This window comes from Anser brachyrhynchus (assembly GCF_964034855.1).
Source record: "Anser brachyrhynchus genome assembly, chromosome: 4".
Classification (NCBI taxonomy): domain Eukaryota; kingdom Metazoa; phylum Chordata; class Aves; order Anseriformes; family Anatidae; genus Anser; species Anser brachyrhynchus.
In genome coordinates, this window is record NC_137698.1 from 7,285,061 (window position 1) to 7,301,755 (window position 16,695).

General features: G+C 43.1%; 1 protein-coding gene across 1 annotated transcript in view; it reads left to right on the top strand.

Moving 5' to 3' along the window:
• DNAJB14 (DnaJ heat shock protein family (Hsp40) member B14) overlaps positions 1-16,695 on the top strand; it is a 25,880-nt gene continuing 9,185 nt past the window's right edge. The window contains exons 1-3 of the mRNA XM_080589515.1: positions 1-372; positions 6,462-6,636; positions 16,472-16,617. Coding sequence (XP_080445641.1) covers positions 240-372; positions 6,462-6,636; positions 16,472-16,617 — 454 coding nt within the window. The 5' untranslated portion in view covers positions 1-239. The remainder of the gene's footprint in view (positions 373-6,461; positions 6,637-16,471; positions 16,618-16,695) is intronic.

Consider the following 16,695-nt stretch of genomic DNA (forward strand, 5'->3'; position numbering starts at 1 on the left):
CCGGAAGCAGGCGGCGGGCCGGGCCGAGCCGAGCCGAGCCGTGCCGGGCCGCGGGGCGCCGCGGGTTGGGCCGGCAGCGAGCGGCACGGCGGGGCGAGGGGCGAGGGGCGAGGGCAGGGCGAGCCCGGCCCGGCCGAGCGAGGGGACCCCGCCGCCGCCGCCCCGCGCCCGGCCCCGCTCTGGCTTCGGGCCCCTTCTCCCTGCGCTGCGGCGGGCGGAGGCGGCGGAAGGAGAAGCCCATGGAGGGGAACCGGGACGAGGCGGAGAAGTGCATCGGCATCGCGAGGGAGGCGCTGGAGGCCGGCGACCGCGACCGCGCCCTCCGCTTCCTCGGCAAGGCCCAGAAGCTCTACCCCACCGACACGGCCCGAGGTGAGGCCCCCGACCGGGGGGGGGGGGAGGGAACCGGGACCGGGGCCGGCGGCCTCCCCGCGGCCCGGCCGCTGCTTTGGGCCCCGCTGCGGGCTGGGGGCTGAGGCGGCAGCCGGGCTGTGCTGCCCTGGGGGAAACGGGGCGCCGAGCTCCCGGTTCTCGGGGCTGCCACCCCCAGCTCAGCGTCCTTCTCGCCGTTGGAAGCCCTCCCGGGCAAGGAGCACGCTGGGCTTTCCGCGCTCACCTGTCCCCCCCCCGTGCCTTCGGGGAGCGCGGCGACGTGCGGCGCTCCTTCGGTGCTCGCTCCGGGTGTCCGCGCCGCTGGGGAGGCAGGAAGGGCTGCCCCTAATGCCCTGCCCTGACCTAAGGGCCTCGCTGCGGGACAAAACGCATCCCGGAGTGCTTCCAGTTGCAGTTTCGCCCCAAAGCCACGCTCCAGAAATGGTAAACGTGAGGCCTTTTTTTATCATTGGATGTCAAGCGAGGAGATTCAGTGACCATTTTCCATCCTCTCTTACCTCCCAACTCTTACACATAGGCAATAAGCTAAGGTGTCATCCGTGCTCTTCTTTTTTTTATAGCACGTAGGGTTTGTTTGTTTTCCCTGCAAGACCGGATGGATGTGGCTGGTAAATCAGCAGAAAGAAGGTAACTGCTGCCTTGTTTGGATCAAGCATGTGGCACTGTTTGTATTCTTGCCGCTTTACATACTCCTCAGAAATGAAAGCAAACAGAAGCTTGCTGTGTTCCCCTAAATTTCTGTAGTGTGAGATGATGACATGCATGGAAACGTGTTCAGCTTTTTGGAATCTGTGTGGGCCAGGAAGGCTGAGGGTTTCAATTCAGCCTGTTCCACCAAAGGGCACAACTGGTTTTGTGTGCTTCACGTACCTTATTACTACCCTTTGCCTCCAAAACGAGATAGAGTAGCTCTTGGGAAAACAGAAAGACATCTCCATGTGATTTGTTTTGAGATCTTGTGTTTTGTTCTGTTTTTTTTTTATTTTAAGTAGGACCGCTACTGCGTAACCACCATTGCAAAGTATTCAGAGCAAGAAATAGATGGCTAATTAGGCTATTGTCTGTAGGACACTTGTTTTATTCGCTGTGGAAATTAGCAAAGTGTGTCACAAATGAGGTACGGATCTGGTGAAAAGAGGATTGTCCTGGGGTTGTGGTAGTGGCCTGTGATCTGGGGAACTGTGCACCAAGTGCCTCACAGCATTTCTCTGCGAGGTTAAGTAAGTCACTCCGCTCTGTTTCCATTAGTGGCAGCTAATTGTTTGTGCTTCGTTTTCCAGGTATTCAGCTTGAAACAAGGGCCTGATTTGTGGAACTGGTGGGCAGTTAAAGCTCCATCTGAAGCTAATGAGAATTGCAGATGCCCTAATACCACTGAAAAAATCAGGCCCTACACCTGATTTGAACTAAGTACTTAGAAATTAGGGGACGCTGTAAACCTATAATATCTCTATGCTTCAGTTCGCTAGCCGTGGAGGTTGGTAATTCTTTTTTAGTCATCCCATTTCCTCCCAAAATAACACCAACTCATTGAGTTTGTTTAAGTTTGTCAGGCACTGAAACTGGCCTGTTAAGAGCGCAGAAAGCTGCAAAGACACAGAATATCCTGTTCTCAGGACGGGAACTGGAAATTGTGCAGTAAATCAGGGCTGGAATTTTACAGGGACAAAGAATAAATGAAATGCCTGCTTCATTATCTCATTGTCCTTTTAGATAAATTAAGTTAGGGGTCCACCTGGAAAAAAAAAAAAGAAAACAGTAATTCATTAGATAATTAAAAATTGTGTCATAGCATATACACAGGAGAAGAAAATAGTTGAGGTTTCTGACTTAATTCTAACACAAATTCTTATTTTACGGACGTAAAACCCCATAAAGGGTTGGTTTTCTATGGTGAAAGGATGATACGACAGCCCTGGTTGCCCTTGTGCTCACTTGTTCTCTCTCTGGGATATGTATTAGGAGGTACTTCTTTCCAGTTTCTCTCTGAAGTCACAAATTCACCATAGGGCATACCTTTAGTGTCAGTTTGGGAATAATTGCCCACCGTTCCATAAATGATGTTCCATCGGTAATACAAGCAGCGAGAATGGTAGCGCTGAGTTGGGTTTTGTTTTTTTACTGGTGGGACCTTCCTCCTCCTCGTGTTACAGTTGATTGCGAAAGGGCGTAGAGCAGGTTTTAACTGTTATCTCTAAAACTATATTACACGTGGCTTATTTTTGGCAACATTTGCATTTAAAGTTCGGTCCTCAGTGAAGTTTAGCTTTGCTAAACAAAGCCTGAAATGCGCTGACTGCAGCGGTGGTGCTATTTTAAGGCTTTACTAGTGTGAAGTGGAAGGTCAGTGTTTATTCAGTGGCACTTAGCTGATGACTTCATAGGAACCGTTCACGTTGACGTCACTCTTTGCTAGAAAATTGTTGTACAATTCAGCTGCTCAATCAAAATATTAAGTTTGATTATGATTTTGATAGTGATTCATCTTGCAACTGAATGGAAACTAATTGCTTGTCTGGAAAAGATTTGTAAGAGTGGATTTAAAGATAACAAAGGATGATCTCCTTTTCAAACATATGCGCCATTCTGCTTGGAGCTGAAGGCACCAGATGACATTACGGACAGCTTTATTTTTCAGGGCTTCTCAAGATTTCTTGCACTGCTTCTGATGCTGCCTTTAAAAGCAAACCTTTCTTTTCAGGAGTATGTGAGCTTCATTTTTTTGGGGGGTGGTGTTCTAGTAGAAGGAAGTTCAGCTGTTCTTTCCATTAGTGAAACAGGAGTCGTGTTTGATCCACAGTGGAATCAGATGCAGTGCGAAGATCTTTCATTCAGAAATGACTAACAGTGCATGCAAGAGAGCCTTCGTACACTTGGAGGTGAGATTCATCGTCTTAACCTGCCAAGAAAATAAATCATTGACTCCTTGCATATCCTATTTTAAAACACCCGTGTGCACTCTGAAATTTCTCTTTCATACACCGTTAGTAGTGCCATTCTAACATCTGGTTTTACCACCACCAGTTCATGGATGAGTCAAAATTTGTTGTGACTATATGAACTGAATATTTTTACCTGAAGGAAACAACAGCTCCAGACCCTTTGTAGGATTTTCTTTTTCAACGCAGAGCAGTAGCATGTTTGTGTGTGCTGTGTCCTGCTAGCTTGCAAAGTTAACGCTTACGGATTTGCCTTAATAACGCTTACTTTCTGCGAGTGTCCTAGATTGTCTCCTCGGCACTGCAGCTCCATTACGTAGATGAGAGCTTTGGCAAGGTTTTTAGGAAGTAGTGGTGTTGAAAGCATAGCGCAGGCAAGGCAGCTCCTGAACAGACTTACCGCCTGGATTTGCTCTGAGGAGTTGCTGGAGGTTAGAAATGCAAATTGTTGCCTGTATCTGCGTTTCTACCATTATTAGTGCTTCTGATACTGCACAAGCGTTAGCGTAGGGATGGGGATTTTCTAGAGGAATACCGGTACAAAGACAGGCTTTGCAAAACTGTTCATTAAGCATTGTTTATAGAGGGTAAGTCAGGGTGGCGTGATCGGTAGCATCCCACATTATACCATTATTAAATATTGAAGGTCACAAAATAGAAAAAGAATAATTTTGTTTTCTCTTCTTGCTTATCTGGAGCAAATCCGGTCTGCAAGCGCTTCATTTTGAGGGCACTTGTGTTCACATCTCTATTCTCGATTAGTTATTACTTCACTGACCTGAGAACTTTAACTGCTGTACCAGATGGTATTAGAGGCAGCTTGCAGCTACTCAGATGTGTGCTTCAGTTATAATCCTTTTTGCAACTATAGCTTTCCTGTTTTCAAGAACCTCACTTCGTCTGTGGTGAAAACATCCCCTGAGTGTACAAACCAGCATATAAATGTGAGCCTCGTCTTTATTTCCGCAGTGAAAAGCCTGACCTGACCATTGATGAATCGTGCTGAGGCAGGCGCGAACGCGAGACCGGCGCTGAAGTCAGCTGGCTGTCTTGGTCGGGCCGCGTGGGGCTGTCTGCCTGCAGACCTTGGGGCTGCTGCTGCCAGCGGGTCGTGGGCAAAGTGTTAAGTAAAAGCAAACAGGGGAGCTCTAAGAAGCACGTCTCAGAAAAGTGCTTCTTTTCCTTTTAAACAAAGCTCTGCTTCCTTTTCCTTCCTGTGCTTCTCTGAGGTACAAGCTGGAACGTGTAGGATCCCAGTTTGCTGCTGCTTTGGGAGAGACCGTGCTAAGCAGAAGAGAATTTTTTTAATTAGATTTAGGAGAAAGTCCTTCAGGCTTCTTCTCATTAGCTTCTAGAGGAAAATGCTTTTTAACAGTAAAGCTACAACGTGCTTTCACGGTGAGTGGGATCTTTTTTAATGACACTAAATCCTGCTTGTTTATGAAATGCTATGTAGTTTGCCATCTTGCTCTGGAAGGCTGTCTCTTCAGTAAAGAGAGGCTATTTAATAACCTCTTATCTACATTATGTTTCTTGTGCAGTCCCCTGGGTTAGAATGGGACTGGTTCTGATTTATTGATAAGACGGATGCCCCCAGAAAGCAGGCTTACATCCAGAAAGAAGAAGGCAACTTCATGTCTGATGATTTGTTAAAAGGACTGTATTTGAGATCTTTCCTTCTGTGATCTGAGAGAGGATTTAAAGATCTAGCAAAAGTACACTGGCTTTCAGGATTGAGGAATCAAGAGTTGGCTGTAGCTGACTGGTCCCAATTTACCTGGGGCAAACAATAGTTGAAATTTCAGCTAGTGTTGTCTGAAGGGGGGTATAGAACATCAGTTTGTGGCCACTCATGGCTCAGGTTACAAATACCTGTGTAATGCAGCAGCTGACACGCTGAAGAAACCCCTAGTAGAGTGTGTTGCAATTTTCCAGTCTGACAAAAACGTGGGTTCATCTTTCTGGTTCTCATCACTCTTGCCATGACGAGACGTTATCAATGCTTTTCTGAGATGTAGGGGTTCTTGTTCGCTTCCCTGGATAAGCGTGGGCTAGGTTGTGACACTAGTCAAGTCATCCATCCTGGGGCTCAGGAACTGAGCCCATGCCCTAAGCCATTCTTTGTGCATTGGAATAAGGATGCTGCCTTCGTGTTGTCTGAAAGCATTAACACCGGTGTAATGAAGCAGCCTTTATTTTGGAGTCCAAGATGGCTGACATTCACGTGAGGCCTGCCCCTGTTCCACAGGCAGGGAGGTACTTCAGTCCCGCTACCTATTTTCCGTTTCCTCTAAGCGTGTATGTGTTCTGTCACGCTTGAATTTAATCAGGAAGTCTCTTGTTTGTGACCTTACTAGAGGTAATGAGGTAACCCCAAGGCTGCTTGTTGGGAAAGACGTGGAGCTGAACAGCCCTGTTTTCCTTAGCAGCTGCCAACAGAAGCCTGCACCTTCAGCGCAAATGATGCCCAGAGTTTGCCGTCTAGTTTGGATTAGGTGCCACGGCCTTTTCCCTGGGACATTATACGTTACTTATCTTTTTTTATTTTGTTAAAGAAACAATGGAAATGAATTGTCAGTTTTGCTGTAAAGTCCATAACTCTTGGTTCTAAAGGCTGTTAACCAGATAAATATCACCAAATATTATTGTGTCATAAATATCAATAAATCTGTTGTCAGGACAAGTTTGCCTACTTAGGCAAACCAGGAGCTGGGTTTGGGCTCTGGGTGGAGTAACTGCCAGGTTCTTTAGGGTGTTATATTTGTGCCTCTTTTCTGTTTGCAGTTGCTTATTCAGGTACTTTGATGTTTTCACCCCAAAGAATGCGTTCAGTGCCTCTAAGACACATGGAGATGGAGTACCTGGAGATATTCCTCCAGTATTAAATTACCTTGACAGAGATTGAGAGAATTCCAACCATGAATTTTGAAACGCTTTTCCATAGTTTTGCCATGAAAAGGAGTTGCAGACTGGTTTCAGATACGTTTGTGGTACAAAGTGATGATTGAAAAGAAAGGAGAATATAGCAGCTAGTCTTTTACGATGTAGTGCTCCCATTTAAGATACTTGAGAGCCCTGACTTAATTACTAATGCCTGTAATGACACTACGATATCCTGTTGTTTTACAGTTTTGTTGGAAGCTATTACGAAGAATGGAAGTACTGCTGCGGGAGGCGCCTACTGCCGAAAACCAGCCGGTAGCAATGATCAAAGTAAGCCCAATAGCACGAAGGAGAGCAATGCATCTGCTGCGAGTGAAAGTGGGAAAGGCTACACCAAAGACCAAATGGAAGGAGTATTCAGGTATGGCCTTGCTTAAACACACCGCTGGTTTTCATTCTATGTGTTGTGTGCTTACGTTTTCAGAGGTAGCATCGAGAGAAGGAAAAGAAAATTCAAGCATAGCTGAGAATAGTTACCTGTACTGAACCGTAACTAGAAGGGAGAGTTTTACTGTGTTCAAACACAGTGTGATACGCTGTCACTTTGCAAGAAAGGTGATGCCCATCTACATAAAATAACCTTGATGAATTAAAAAAAAAATACTCAAAATAGTTATTAAGCAGATCTGATGGTAAATGGACGTAGTGATGAAAAGTCTGTAGTACAACTTGCAGGACAGTGTTTCTATTAAATATTTTTATACTCAGCTACCTAAGTTTGCATTACGTACTTACTCTTAAAAGTCTGTTGTCAAGCTAATCTTGCTGTTCAGGCTGGTCTTAGAACAGTGTTAAAAACTATTTTGTTCTGGAAGTACAGATACCTGAGAAACATGGAAGCACATAGTCTAAACACCGTTTGTAAACTGTCTGGACTTCATGTAGCATGATAGTATTAAGATGGGACAACAGCAGAAAAGGAGGATGTGAGAAAAGAAACAAAGATCAATAGAAATGTCCTTCTGAGGCGAGTAACTCTTATGTTACGTGATCATTATACGCTCGTTGTCAGTAGGAGTGAGAAAAATACTGTTTGAGATGTGCTCTTTTTTTTCTGTGCTAAAGAAATGTTGATGTGGCCACTCTAAAACTGCACACGTCAAAACCCACCTTTATTTTCAGATAAACAGAGCCCAGATATTTTCAAGGGAGTTCAAAGAAGGGAAATCAAAGGGTCCTCATCTCCTAGTTTGTGTAGATTGACCTATTGTGCAGAACACAAATCTGTGTGTTAATTTTTTGATGTGAAATGTATGTTGCTGTTAATATTGTCTTGGGATCTTTTCCTGACGTTCAACAATCTGTTCAGCTGTGCTGCCAATGAGGAAAAACTCGCCTTTCTTTGTTGATATAGCAGCACTGTATTCAGGCAGGTAGAAAACAGCATCTCTCATGATTATCCTCTTATTGTGGCTATTTACTAAAACTTGTCATTTACCGTCATCTCCCTGGTTGATTGATATAGTTGACCTTCATGGTACATCTAAAGTAAACTCTGAATAAGCACATGGATTTTCAACCACCTTGAGATACTGGCTGCGGTATGTGTGCATGCAGGTGAGGCCGTGGACACGTTTGTGAGCCAAAATATCCAGAAAGTAAATCCTCCATAAAATGGGGCTTAGATCAGATTAAGACATGTAACACATTTCCAGAAAGCTGCTACAAGTAAGGCTGTATTACTGCCAGTATTCACTCCCCCGTGACACGCCATTCTGAGTTGCAGTCTGCTTTGACATCAGGCTGCCTGCAAGTTGTTTCTTGTTTGCTTGTTTATTTGTTTTACGAGAAAGTAATGTTCTCTACTTCGTCTTGCCTAAAATGATGCTATAGAGCCAGCTTTTCTCCATGGTATGCTTTTATGGGATTGTTTCCTTGAAGGGCCTTACTAGATACCAGACAAAATTATTCCAGTTTGGGGAGATCAGAACCAGAGGTATTCACCCACGTCACACACTGAGAATAATATTGATGCAACACTGCTTTTTAGTGACTATTTCAACAATTTATTTTGTGAATAAAAAATTTGGGGTTTTAACACCCCCCCCCATGCGCACACACCCCCAGGGGGTGGTTACGAATAAGCAATTGTACTAGCTTGCAGAGTAGCCCAAGTTTGTTTATATTTTACATACAACATAGAAAATCAGCTGTTAAAACAGTATCTTGACGTTAGTCCGAGCGATGCATCCTTTAGTAGAGCAGTTAATAAACCTTTGGAGAAAGACTGCCTTTTAGTTTAGATGTGCAGTAATCAGCAGAGCAAATCTCTAGTCTTGCTGGAACATCTGAAGAGTTTGTCACGTTGTCTGTTAGTGACATCAACACGCCACTTAAAAAATTTGTGGTGAAGAAGATGATGTTTTCCTTGCCAAGGAGAACAGTATTAAATACAAACAGTGGGCTAAAACCTAATGGAAAAATATAACACATTCAGTGATGATAGCTGAAGGGAAGCTCATATTTAAACCACAGTGAGAATGAGCTTTTTAGTTGGAAACATGACAGGCTGCATATGTTATTGCTTCAGTCGGGCCCCAGACTTTTCCAGTTAAATGAAACATGCCCCTCTGGGAAGGGTATTCTTTAGAGAGTCAAGCTTGTCACCACCATATGCTTCTGCCTTACCACAGCTGAACAGTTTTCAGAGCTTTGAATTGGTTATAGAAATGCTGTGTGAAAAAAAGGTGGGTTTAATTTTGTTTCATGCCTGATTTCTGTTTTTTTCCTGTGAAAAACTATATTTTTAAATAGCAAGGTAAGCAATCTTCAATTCTTTGTTAATTCTGAACCTTACAATGAATTTGAGTCCATCAAACTAAATTGTTCTGTATTCTTGTGATTTGAAAGATGGTCATTATCCTCAGGTATTCTTCTCTCTAGGAATTTTTGGTTCCGTGTTAGTAACTCAGTATAGACTTGAGAGGAGGTGTTCCAGATGTAAGTACACATGCCATGTACAACCCTTTCTTACAGGCACTAGTGAGCAGTAGGACAGGGATGGCTCTGAGCTCTCCAGCTTGAATCACTGATTGGCATGCCTGGAGTTGCCCAGAAATCTTAAATTTGCTTTAGATTTAAGAAGCTTAGTGAAGACACTTGGATCAGTATAACTAATTAAACTGCATTGCTTTTCAGGGTTACTCTAATAGTGTGGGCAGATATGAGTACAAACAAACACCTGAGTGCTGTTTTTAGTTTTTCCACGTACACAGGGGACGCTGATCACTACTAGCAAGCTATCATAACACTTTTCTAGAGCATTGCATGAGCTTGCAAACAAGTTACTCGACAGGGAGAAGCCTAAGATGCAATACCTCCCCACTGATTGCATAAGTGCTGGGTGATGCTCTGATCTCTGTAAGAAATGAGCTTACTGTTGCAGTGGGACAATTTGAAGGTTGAGATATTCAAAAGCACCTTGTTATTTTTGAATTGAAATTCTGTGGAAACACCATCTGCATGCATGCATCTTTTTCTTAATGGTGGTTATCTTGTCACCGGGGGCGGGATCAAGTTGCCATTACAGTTTAGGTGGCCTGCATGTCATAATGATTGACAAGAGGCGAGCAGAAATCTATTAGGACCGGCAGTAGGTTTAATGTGTTTTCAGAGCAAGTGCTCTAGAAGTCTCTAGGCAATTGAATCCTGTCTGAGCAATGTCAAGATAAGTGCGTGAGAATCACATGCATGGCAAAAAAGGGAGATTTGCTTTTGGCTTCTGCAGTCTATACTTAAAGCAATTCCTCAAATGTTCAATATAGGTTATTGGCACTTTTTACTGAGATAAAGAGATGAAACATCTGTGTAAGAAAGAAAATGTAAACTTATTTTTCTTTTACTTAACTGGAAAAGTGTTGATTCTTACAGATTACAGTTGTCAAAGAGCTGTTAATTACTTTCAAGCAAATTCTGTTCATAGTATATCTGCCTTATACCAAGTGTGCAGATACTTTGGAAAGGTTTTGTGAACTAGCATGAAATTAAAAATAAATAAAAGAATCAATTGCCTGCTGTGTAATAATCTTTCACATTTCTTTTTATGCTGTTAAATGTGTGTTACCTTTTACTACATAATTTGAATAAAAATGTTTTGGAGCTGTAGATAGGTTGTACACTTTATAAAGATTCCCTTTAAATGATCTTAAAATTCATGTGACGTCCAGTGCCTCTTTAGTAAAGAAGCTAAAGCATACATTCCAGATTACCTTTTTGAGAACTGAAAAATAACTTCCATGAGTAGTATATGTTGGACTTGGTTTGCTGTCTTGTGAAAGCTTTGTTGGAGTATTGCTTCTCCTGCACTGCTGGTGCCTGCCCCTTGGAAGAGAGCACAGGAAAGATTTATTTATTTATTGTTTGGATCTTTGAGCTAGAACCAAAACAACCTGCCAGAGGCATGAGTTCTGTAGGACCCTTGCAAGGCAGGATTAAATTTCATCCAGCACTGGTCAACAGTTAATCAGCAACTTGACTTGAATTCACCGAGCAAACCAAAAAATTCTCTCTACGCATTTCATGTAAGGAATGCAAGCCATGTGACTTTTTGCAGGCCTTCTGCAGAGACTTCTGCAAACTCAGCAAAAAGATATAGCGTTACTTTTTTTAACACGGGGTCATGAAGATAATTAAAATAGAATAATAAGAGCAGTCAACAGGTCTTTAAAAAGAAAGAAATCAGGGCATGCCTTTAATTAGGCTTCTAGAACCGCTGTGAATCGTTGAAACATGCAGTTGAATGGTTGGGAAAGTCAAGGTAGAAATCAGTTACAAGGTCTGTCATGGAGAAGTGGCACAGAAGATACAGTGTCAAAGCTTTAATGTACCCTTTTTACAGTTAAGCCACACCTTACAGTTAAGAAAAGAACTTAAAATCTGGAGGAAAGTACGCTAATGTGAGCATGGAGTTGAATATTTCATTTAATACACACAGGAGAAACAAACTGAGTGAGTTCATCTGAGACCAAGTACCAAGACATGCACCCTAACATGGTGTTGCATCTGTAAGAAAAACAGTGAAGTGAAATGTCTGGGACGTATTTGGGGTATGCTGGTAACAGCTTGAGCTCTGCAACAGCAGCACGAAGATGCCCCTCTTTCCAATCTAGAACACCTGTTGCAGACCACACTTTTTTCATCCAAACTGTGACTGGCACATTCCCAATTCAGCTGCAAGATGCCATTTGCTTCAGGCTCTCCGTCATCATTGGAAACTTGAGCCTATGTAGAAACTGGTTTGTGCTTTAGTACATTTTTCTGCTAAACACTGGGATCAGTAGTCAGCGTAGCTTTCTTTTGCGCAGTTCTTTATCTCTGGCATTCACATTGCTGCATGCTGTGCTGCTCAGTTTAGATTACCATCGGGAGAAATAACTGTGACTCCCAGCAGGAGCTTTTGGAGATTGTGGTCAAAGTATTTGTCTTTGGGGCCATCCCTATGCGTGCACGCAGAGGTTTTGGAAGGCCCTATGAAGTATGTAGTAGTAACCAAAATCCATAGCTACTGATCACTGCAGGTATTTGATGCAGAAATGCAAGCAGGTTTGGTTAACCTGATAAAAGCTGTTGACCTAATCTGAATTGTAGATTCGAGCAGTGGAACAAGGAGCAAAGCAATAGGATCACATCATTTTGTAGGCACAGGAGAAGCAGAGGTGGTAGCCCCAGAACTTCTGCGGATGAAAGCAGACGTCTCTGGACCTGCTCTGCCATCAGAGCAGGGAGAGGAGCGCGGCAGCAGGCAGAGCTCGCTGGGCAGTTCTGCCACAGGTGGCTTGTCTACTGCAAGCAGGAATGGTGGAGGTTTGCAAGCCGTGACAAGATTCCTCTGCCAACAGGCTGTGAATGAATGTAGGCCATTGCTTACTCTGGTGCAGTTTGAGAAGACCGCTTTCAAAAAAGTCAGATATTTTTTCAGGAGCATCCGGCACTCGTGCCCTCCTAAAACAGACAGTGAATCTGTTAACCAGAAGGATATTGCCAAGGTGCTGGCAGGGGGCTAACAATTCAGCAAGGGCAGAAATTAGCTAAAGAGCAGAAGGAACTTCAGAGTGATTCTGAAATAGAAGTAATCCAGCCAGAAATGAAAAATACAAGAATCACAGTTCACAAAAATAAATTGACACTGAAAGCAACAACTTTGAAATAAGCCAGAAATAAACAAACAAACACCAGTTCAATACAAAAGGGGGCAGTCCATAAGCAAGTTGCAATTTTAAAAAGAAACATCTGTGTGGGGTTTACATATGCAAGTAAATAAGCACCGCGGATTACTGTGCCTTAACTGCAGCAAAACCAAACAAAAATAACAGTTAGAAATGCAGCTTTTGGAAAACTACTAGTTCGTGCTGCAAGTGCTACAGGACCGGGGTTTCAGATGCGGATAAAAGCCACAACTAACATCAGCGATCGGCCTTTTCTAAAACATCCACTGGTTTTCCTCTCACTTTTCCCAGCCTCTGCTGGCCTCTGTTGCGTGACTGGGAACAGGGGACAAGTGGGAAGACAAGTGGACAATTGCTCCCTCCGTCCCTCATGAGCCAAATTTCCACAGGACAGCTCAAAGTTCAGGCAAGGGATTGTGGCAGCGTGGGATAGTGATGCCTCAGCCTACAATATCAGTTGGCTTGGAGACAAGCGGTGAGGAGTATGTCCGAAAAGGCCTGCTTCTATTAAGGAGCAGGGATCAGAAGTGGGCCATGGCTTCCAACAGCTCCCAGCAGCTGGAGAGAAGTTTCTTATAGGGATGGTGGCAATCTGAGGGAAGAAGGCTTAAGTCTCGGAGAGCCTTTGCCAAGCCCACGGTCCCCGTTTCTTGAAGGTAGAGGCAGGAGGAAGTGGTGTCAGAGAAGCCTGGTGACTGCACAGCCCATGTGTGACAGGAGGGTCTGGTGCCTTGCCCTGGTGATCCACTGCAGTTTGTCCTGCTAGTTAAACCAGCTTACCAGGTTGGATTTGTGATGCATTCAAGTTTTGCCTCTCATGGGTACACCGCAAACACTGATAAACTTGTTTAATTGGAAAGCACCTTCTGATCATCTTCACTTGTGCTGCCTTCCCCAGTGCAAAGCTGCTGTGGAAGGAGTTCTGGTGCAAAACTACTCGGACTTTGCTGAGGGGGCAAGAACCGAGCCATTACCCTGTAAGGATTGCTTTTTGCCTTGAAGTGACAAAAGAATCATGCAAGACTCTTGTGTAATGTCAGGGTGTAGTGAGGGTTTCATAGCACAAAGTCATTGCTGAGAATTCCAGATACAGGTACAGTTTTTTGGCCTCTGTGTATTTACACAATCATTTGATGTACTTTAGCTTTAAAGTTTGATCCACCTAATCCAAAGTCCTGCTAAACTCTGTAAAATTGCCTTGCGTGGTCCACGTGCTTCCCTATGAAGTGACCTGCAGCAGTGCTCCTCGGGCTGTCCGGCAGAGTACCTGCAGACCGTGTTTGCTGCTGGGGTTTGTAAGAGCCAGCACTGACCTGCTTGAGATCTGAAGATGAAGGTCTGAAGGCCAGGCAGTGAACAGGAGTCGCGTATCTCGGGGTTCGTCCTGTGCAGCAACGAGGAGGGCAGTGTACCTGGTCTGGAGGATCAGTGGCAGGTCTGTGGCAGGCAGTGTTCCTGTGAGCGGGCCCATCCTGACGTGAACCCACAAGGAAGAATAAAAGTCAGGGGTGGCCATCACAAGCTCACAAAGGCTTCTTTGTTTAAGGCTGGCTGTTTAGCCTGGGCTAGCCAGTCAGGGTATGAGGGCAATTTGGAATGAGGTGTGCTCGAAATACTAAGTCATAGCTTCATACAAAATCAGGAATGTCGGAATGGAAATATTTGTGCATTTGCATATTTTGTTTGACAAAGCAGACGTTAACAAAGATATGCAAAGAGAAAATAGAAATGTGTTATACCTTGGCAGAATGTTTATTTCTTGACACGTAACAGCTCGTTTGTGTGCCAGGTTCGGGATAGCAGTTTCATTCACCTCTTCTGAGGGCAAGCTCTGTATGACCCACCCAGCAGGTTCCTGCCTGCACATCCTCAAGACGTAGCTCTGGTTTGGTGCACTGGCTCTAAGCAGTTTGTGGGGTCAGAAACTGGTGAGTCATGTACTGACCTGCACATCTTCTGATCAGTAACAGCCATTCCTACTTTCCCCATCAGGGTTGTCCACCACGGGACTTCCACTGGCCGTGAATGGGAGGAAAGTCTGGGGCAAGTTTTTGAGGATTAGAGCAGGTTGACGTTCCTTGGGTTGGTTGTTTTTTTTTTTCTCTGCTTTTCTCTTCATCCTACAGTGTTATGAAATAAGTGCATAACAGATCTGCACAGAAGTAAATTTTAATTTTTTTTCCCATGTTTGTTACTTCCATGAGAAATGACCATATGCTTTTGGGGGAGGAAGCTGAGGTGAAGAACTTAGACCAGATGCTGAGATAGCAATTTCTTGAAATAAATCTTAATCTGATACTGTTAGACTTTCAAATAAAGCTGTTTGTTTTGATACAGTTCATAAGTAATCCAGATCTTGAGGCTGAAGATGAAGGGACCAAAATTTTTGCTAATTGTACAACTTAACAAACACAAGTTTCCAGTACTCAGAGTGTAATTTAATGTATTTTCTTTCCATTACTTCTTGTTGATGGATTTATTGTATTCTTTTTAATTAGCTTTATCAGCTTCCTAACTGCAGCTTATTAAACACTACTTCAATATAATGAGCTATATTTATGTCACAGGATGTTCGAGTTGGCGGCTGCCTGCATACATTCAATTCAGTGCTCTTGTGAGCACTGCACCGAGACAGCCGTAAAAGCTCGTGTTGTTCCATTACACCGGAAAAGGGATCCCTCAAATGCAACCTGGTTTGATCTATCTGAGAACTACGGAGGACCACACACGATGGTGTGGTTGTACTTCTAATGCTAGCATTCCCTTAATTACAGGGTCCCCATTCTTCATTCACGAAACTGCCAAAGGCTTGCTTACTCCCTTTTTTTCCACTTGGCTACTCTGTGTATAGTCTTTGTAACACTAAACCCATATTTACCTAGAAATGTGTGCATTTAAAAGAATGTGAACACAGTTACAGCCATGTGAAGAGACTCACATTAAGCTTTTAAAGTATTTCTGGATGTAATTTCTATTTCTTGCTCAGACCAGCTCTTTTCTTTTGGTATTCACCAAATGTTAGTGTGCCTCATTTCCGCAGCGCAGTTCTGTGGTTCAGCCTTATTTTTCTCTGTTTCTGATCTCTTATGATGAACTCTCTAACTTTTTATGAAAAAAAACCAAAACCTAAAACTTAGCAGGATTGATTTTAAGGTGTATTTATTGGTTTGATAAGTTCTTCCTACCTACACAGAACTAACGTTCTCTCAGTCCCTTGTAACTGCAGTTTCTCTCTTCTGGCTATTGTAAAGTATACAAATCATCAAATAATTTCCAGATTTTGCTGTTCATCTCTGGGTGAGACTGCTTGTAGTATAGACTGCTATATATAATATAGACTGCTTATACTGAATATTTCCAGGTTTTCAGAGTCTTCACTGAACATTTGAGATGAGTTGAGTCTGTAATTGCAGGAACTGTGTATGTTTTTTTAACTTACATAAACACGTACAGAAAGTTTGTTAAGATCCAGGTGCATTCCCAGCAACAGAGGTGTTCTCACATACCTTATTTCCCTCAAAAGTGAATGTTTGAATGAATTGTGACTTCACTTTTGTTTGGAGAAAGGAAGGTATTGTTTTGTTTTATATCCTGCAGAACAAAATACATTTGCTGTTGACAGTCAAAACTGGTCTTTCTACCTGCTAGCTCTGCAAAGTAAATTTGAAATCCTCATTTTATGCATTATTAACAGCAATATTCACATAATTGGAGATGAGGAAATTCTACAAAAACTGCAAACAGAAACCTTTTCTTACAACGGTAGTAGTTTTACAATACAAGTAGCGCAAAATAAATGTATCTAGTAAGTAATTTCAAATACAATAGTTTATTGTGCTCAGTTTTGAGCTTATTGTGAAAAATGGCTTTCTTATTTGTTTGTAGGGTGGAATTTTTTGTTTATTTTGTATTAAAAGTGAGAGTTGTAATGTTTTCCATCAGTGCAACGTGTTACCTCATTTGCAGCTGTGTTCTAACATACTACGATTACATCTTTTTGGTTACAATATTTTATTTCATTTTCTTTTGCAGTATAAAGAAATGTAAAAATTATTATGAAGTCCTTGGGGTGTCAAAGGATGCAGGTGAAGAAGACCTAAAGAAGGCTTATAGAAAACTTGCTTTGAAATTCCATCCAGACAAAAACCATGCACCTGGAGCAACAGAGGCTTTTAAAAGTAAAATTTTTACTTAAACTTTCTTTTATGATTGAACTCTGTCCGTTTAAAAGCAATCCATCTGCATTGTTTGATTGT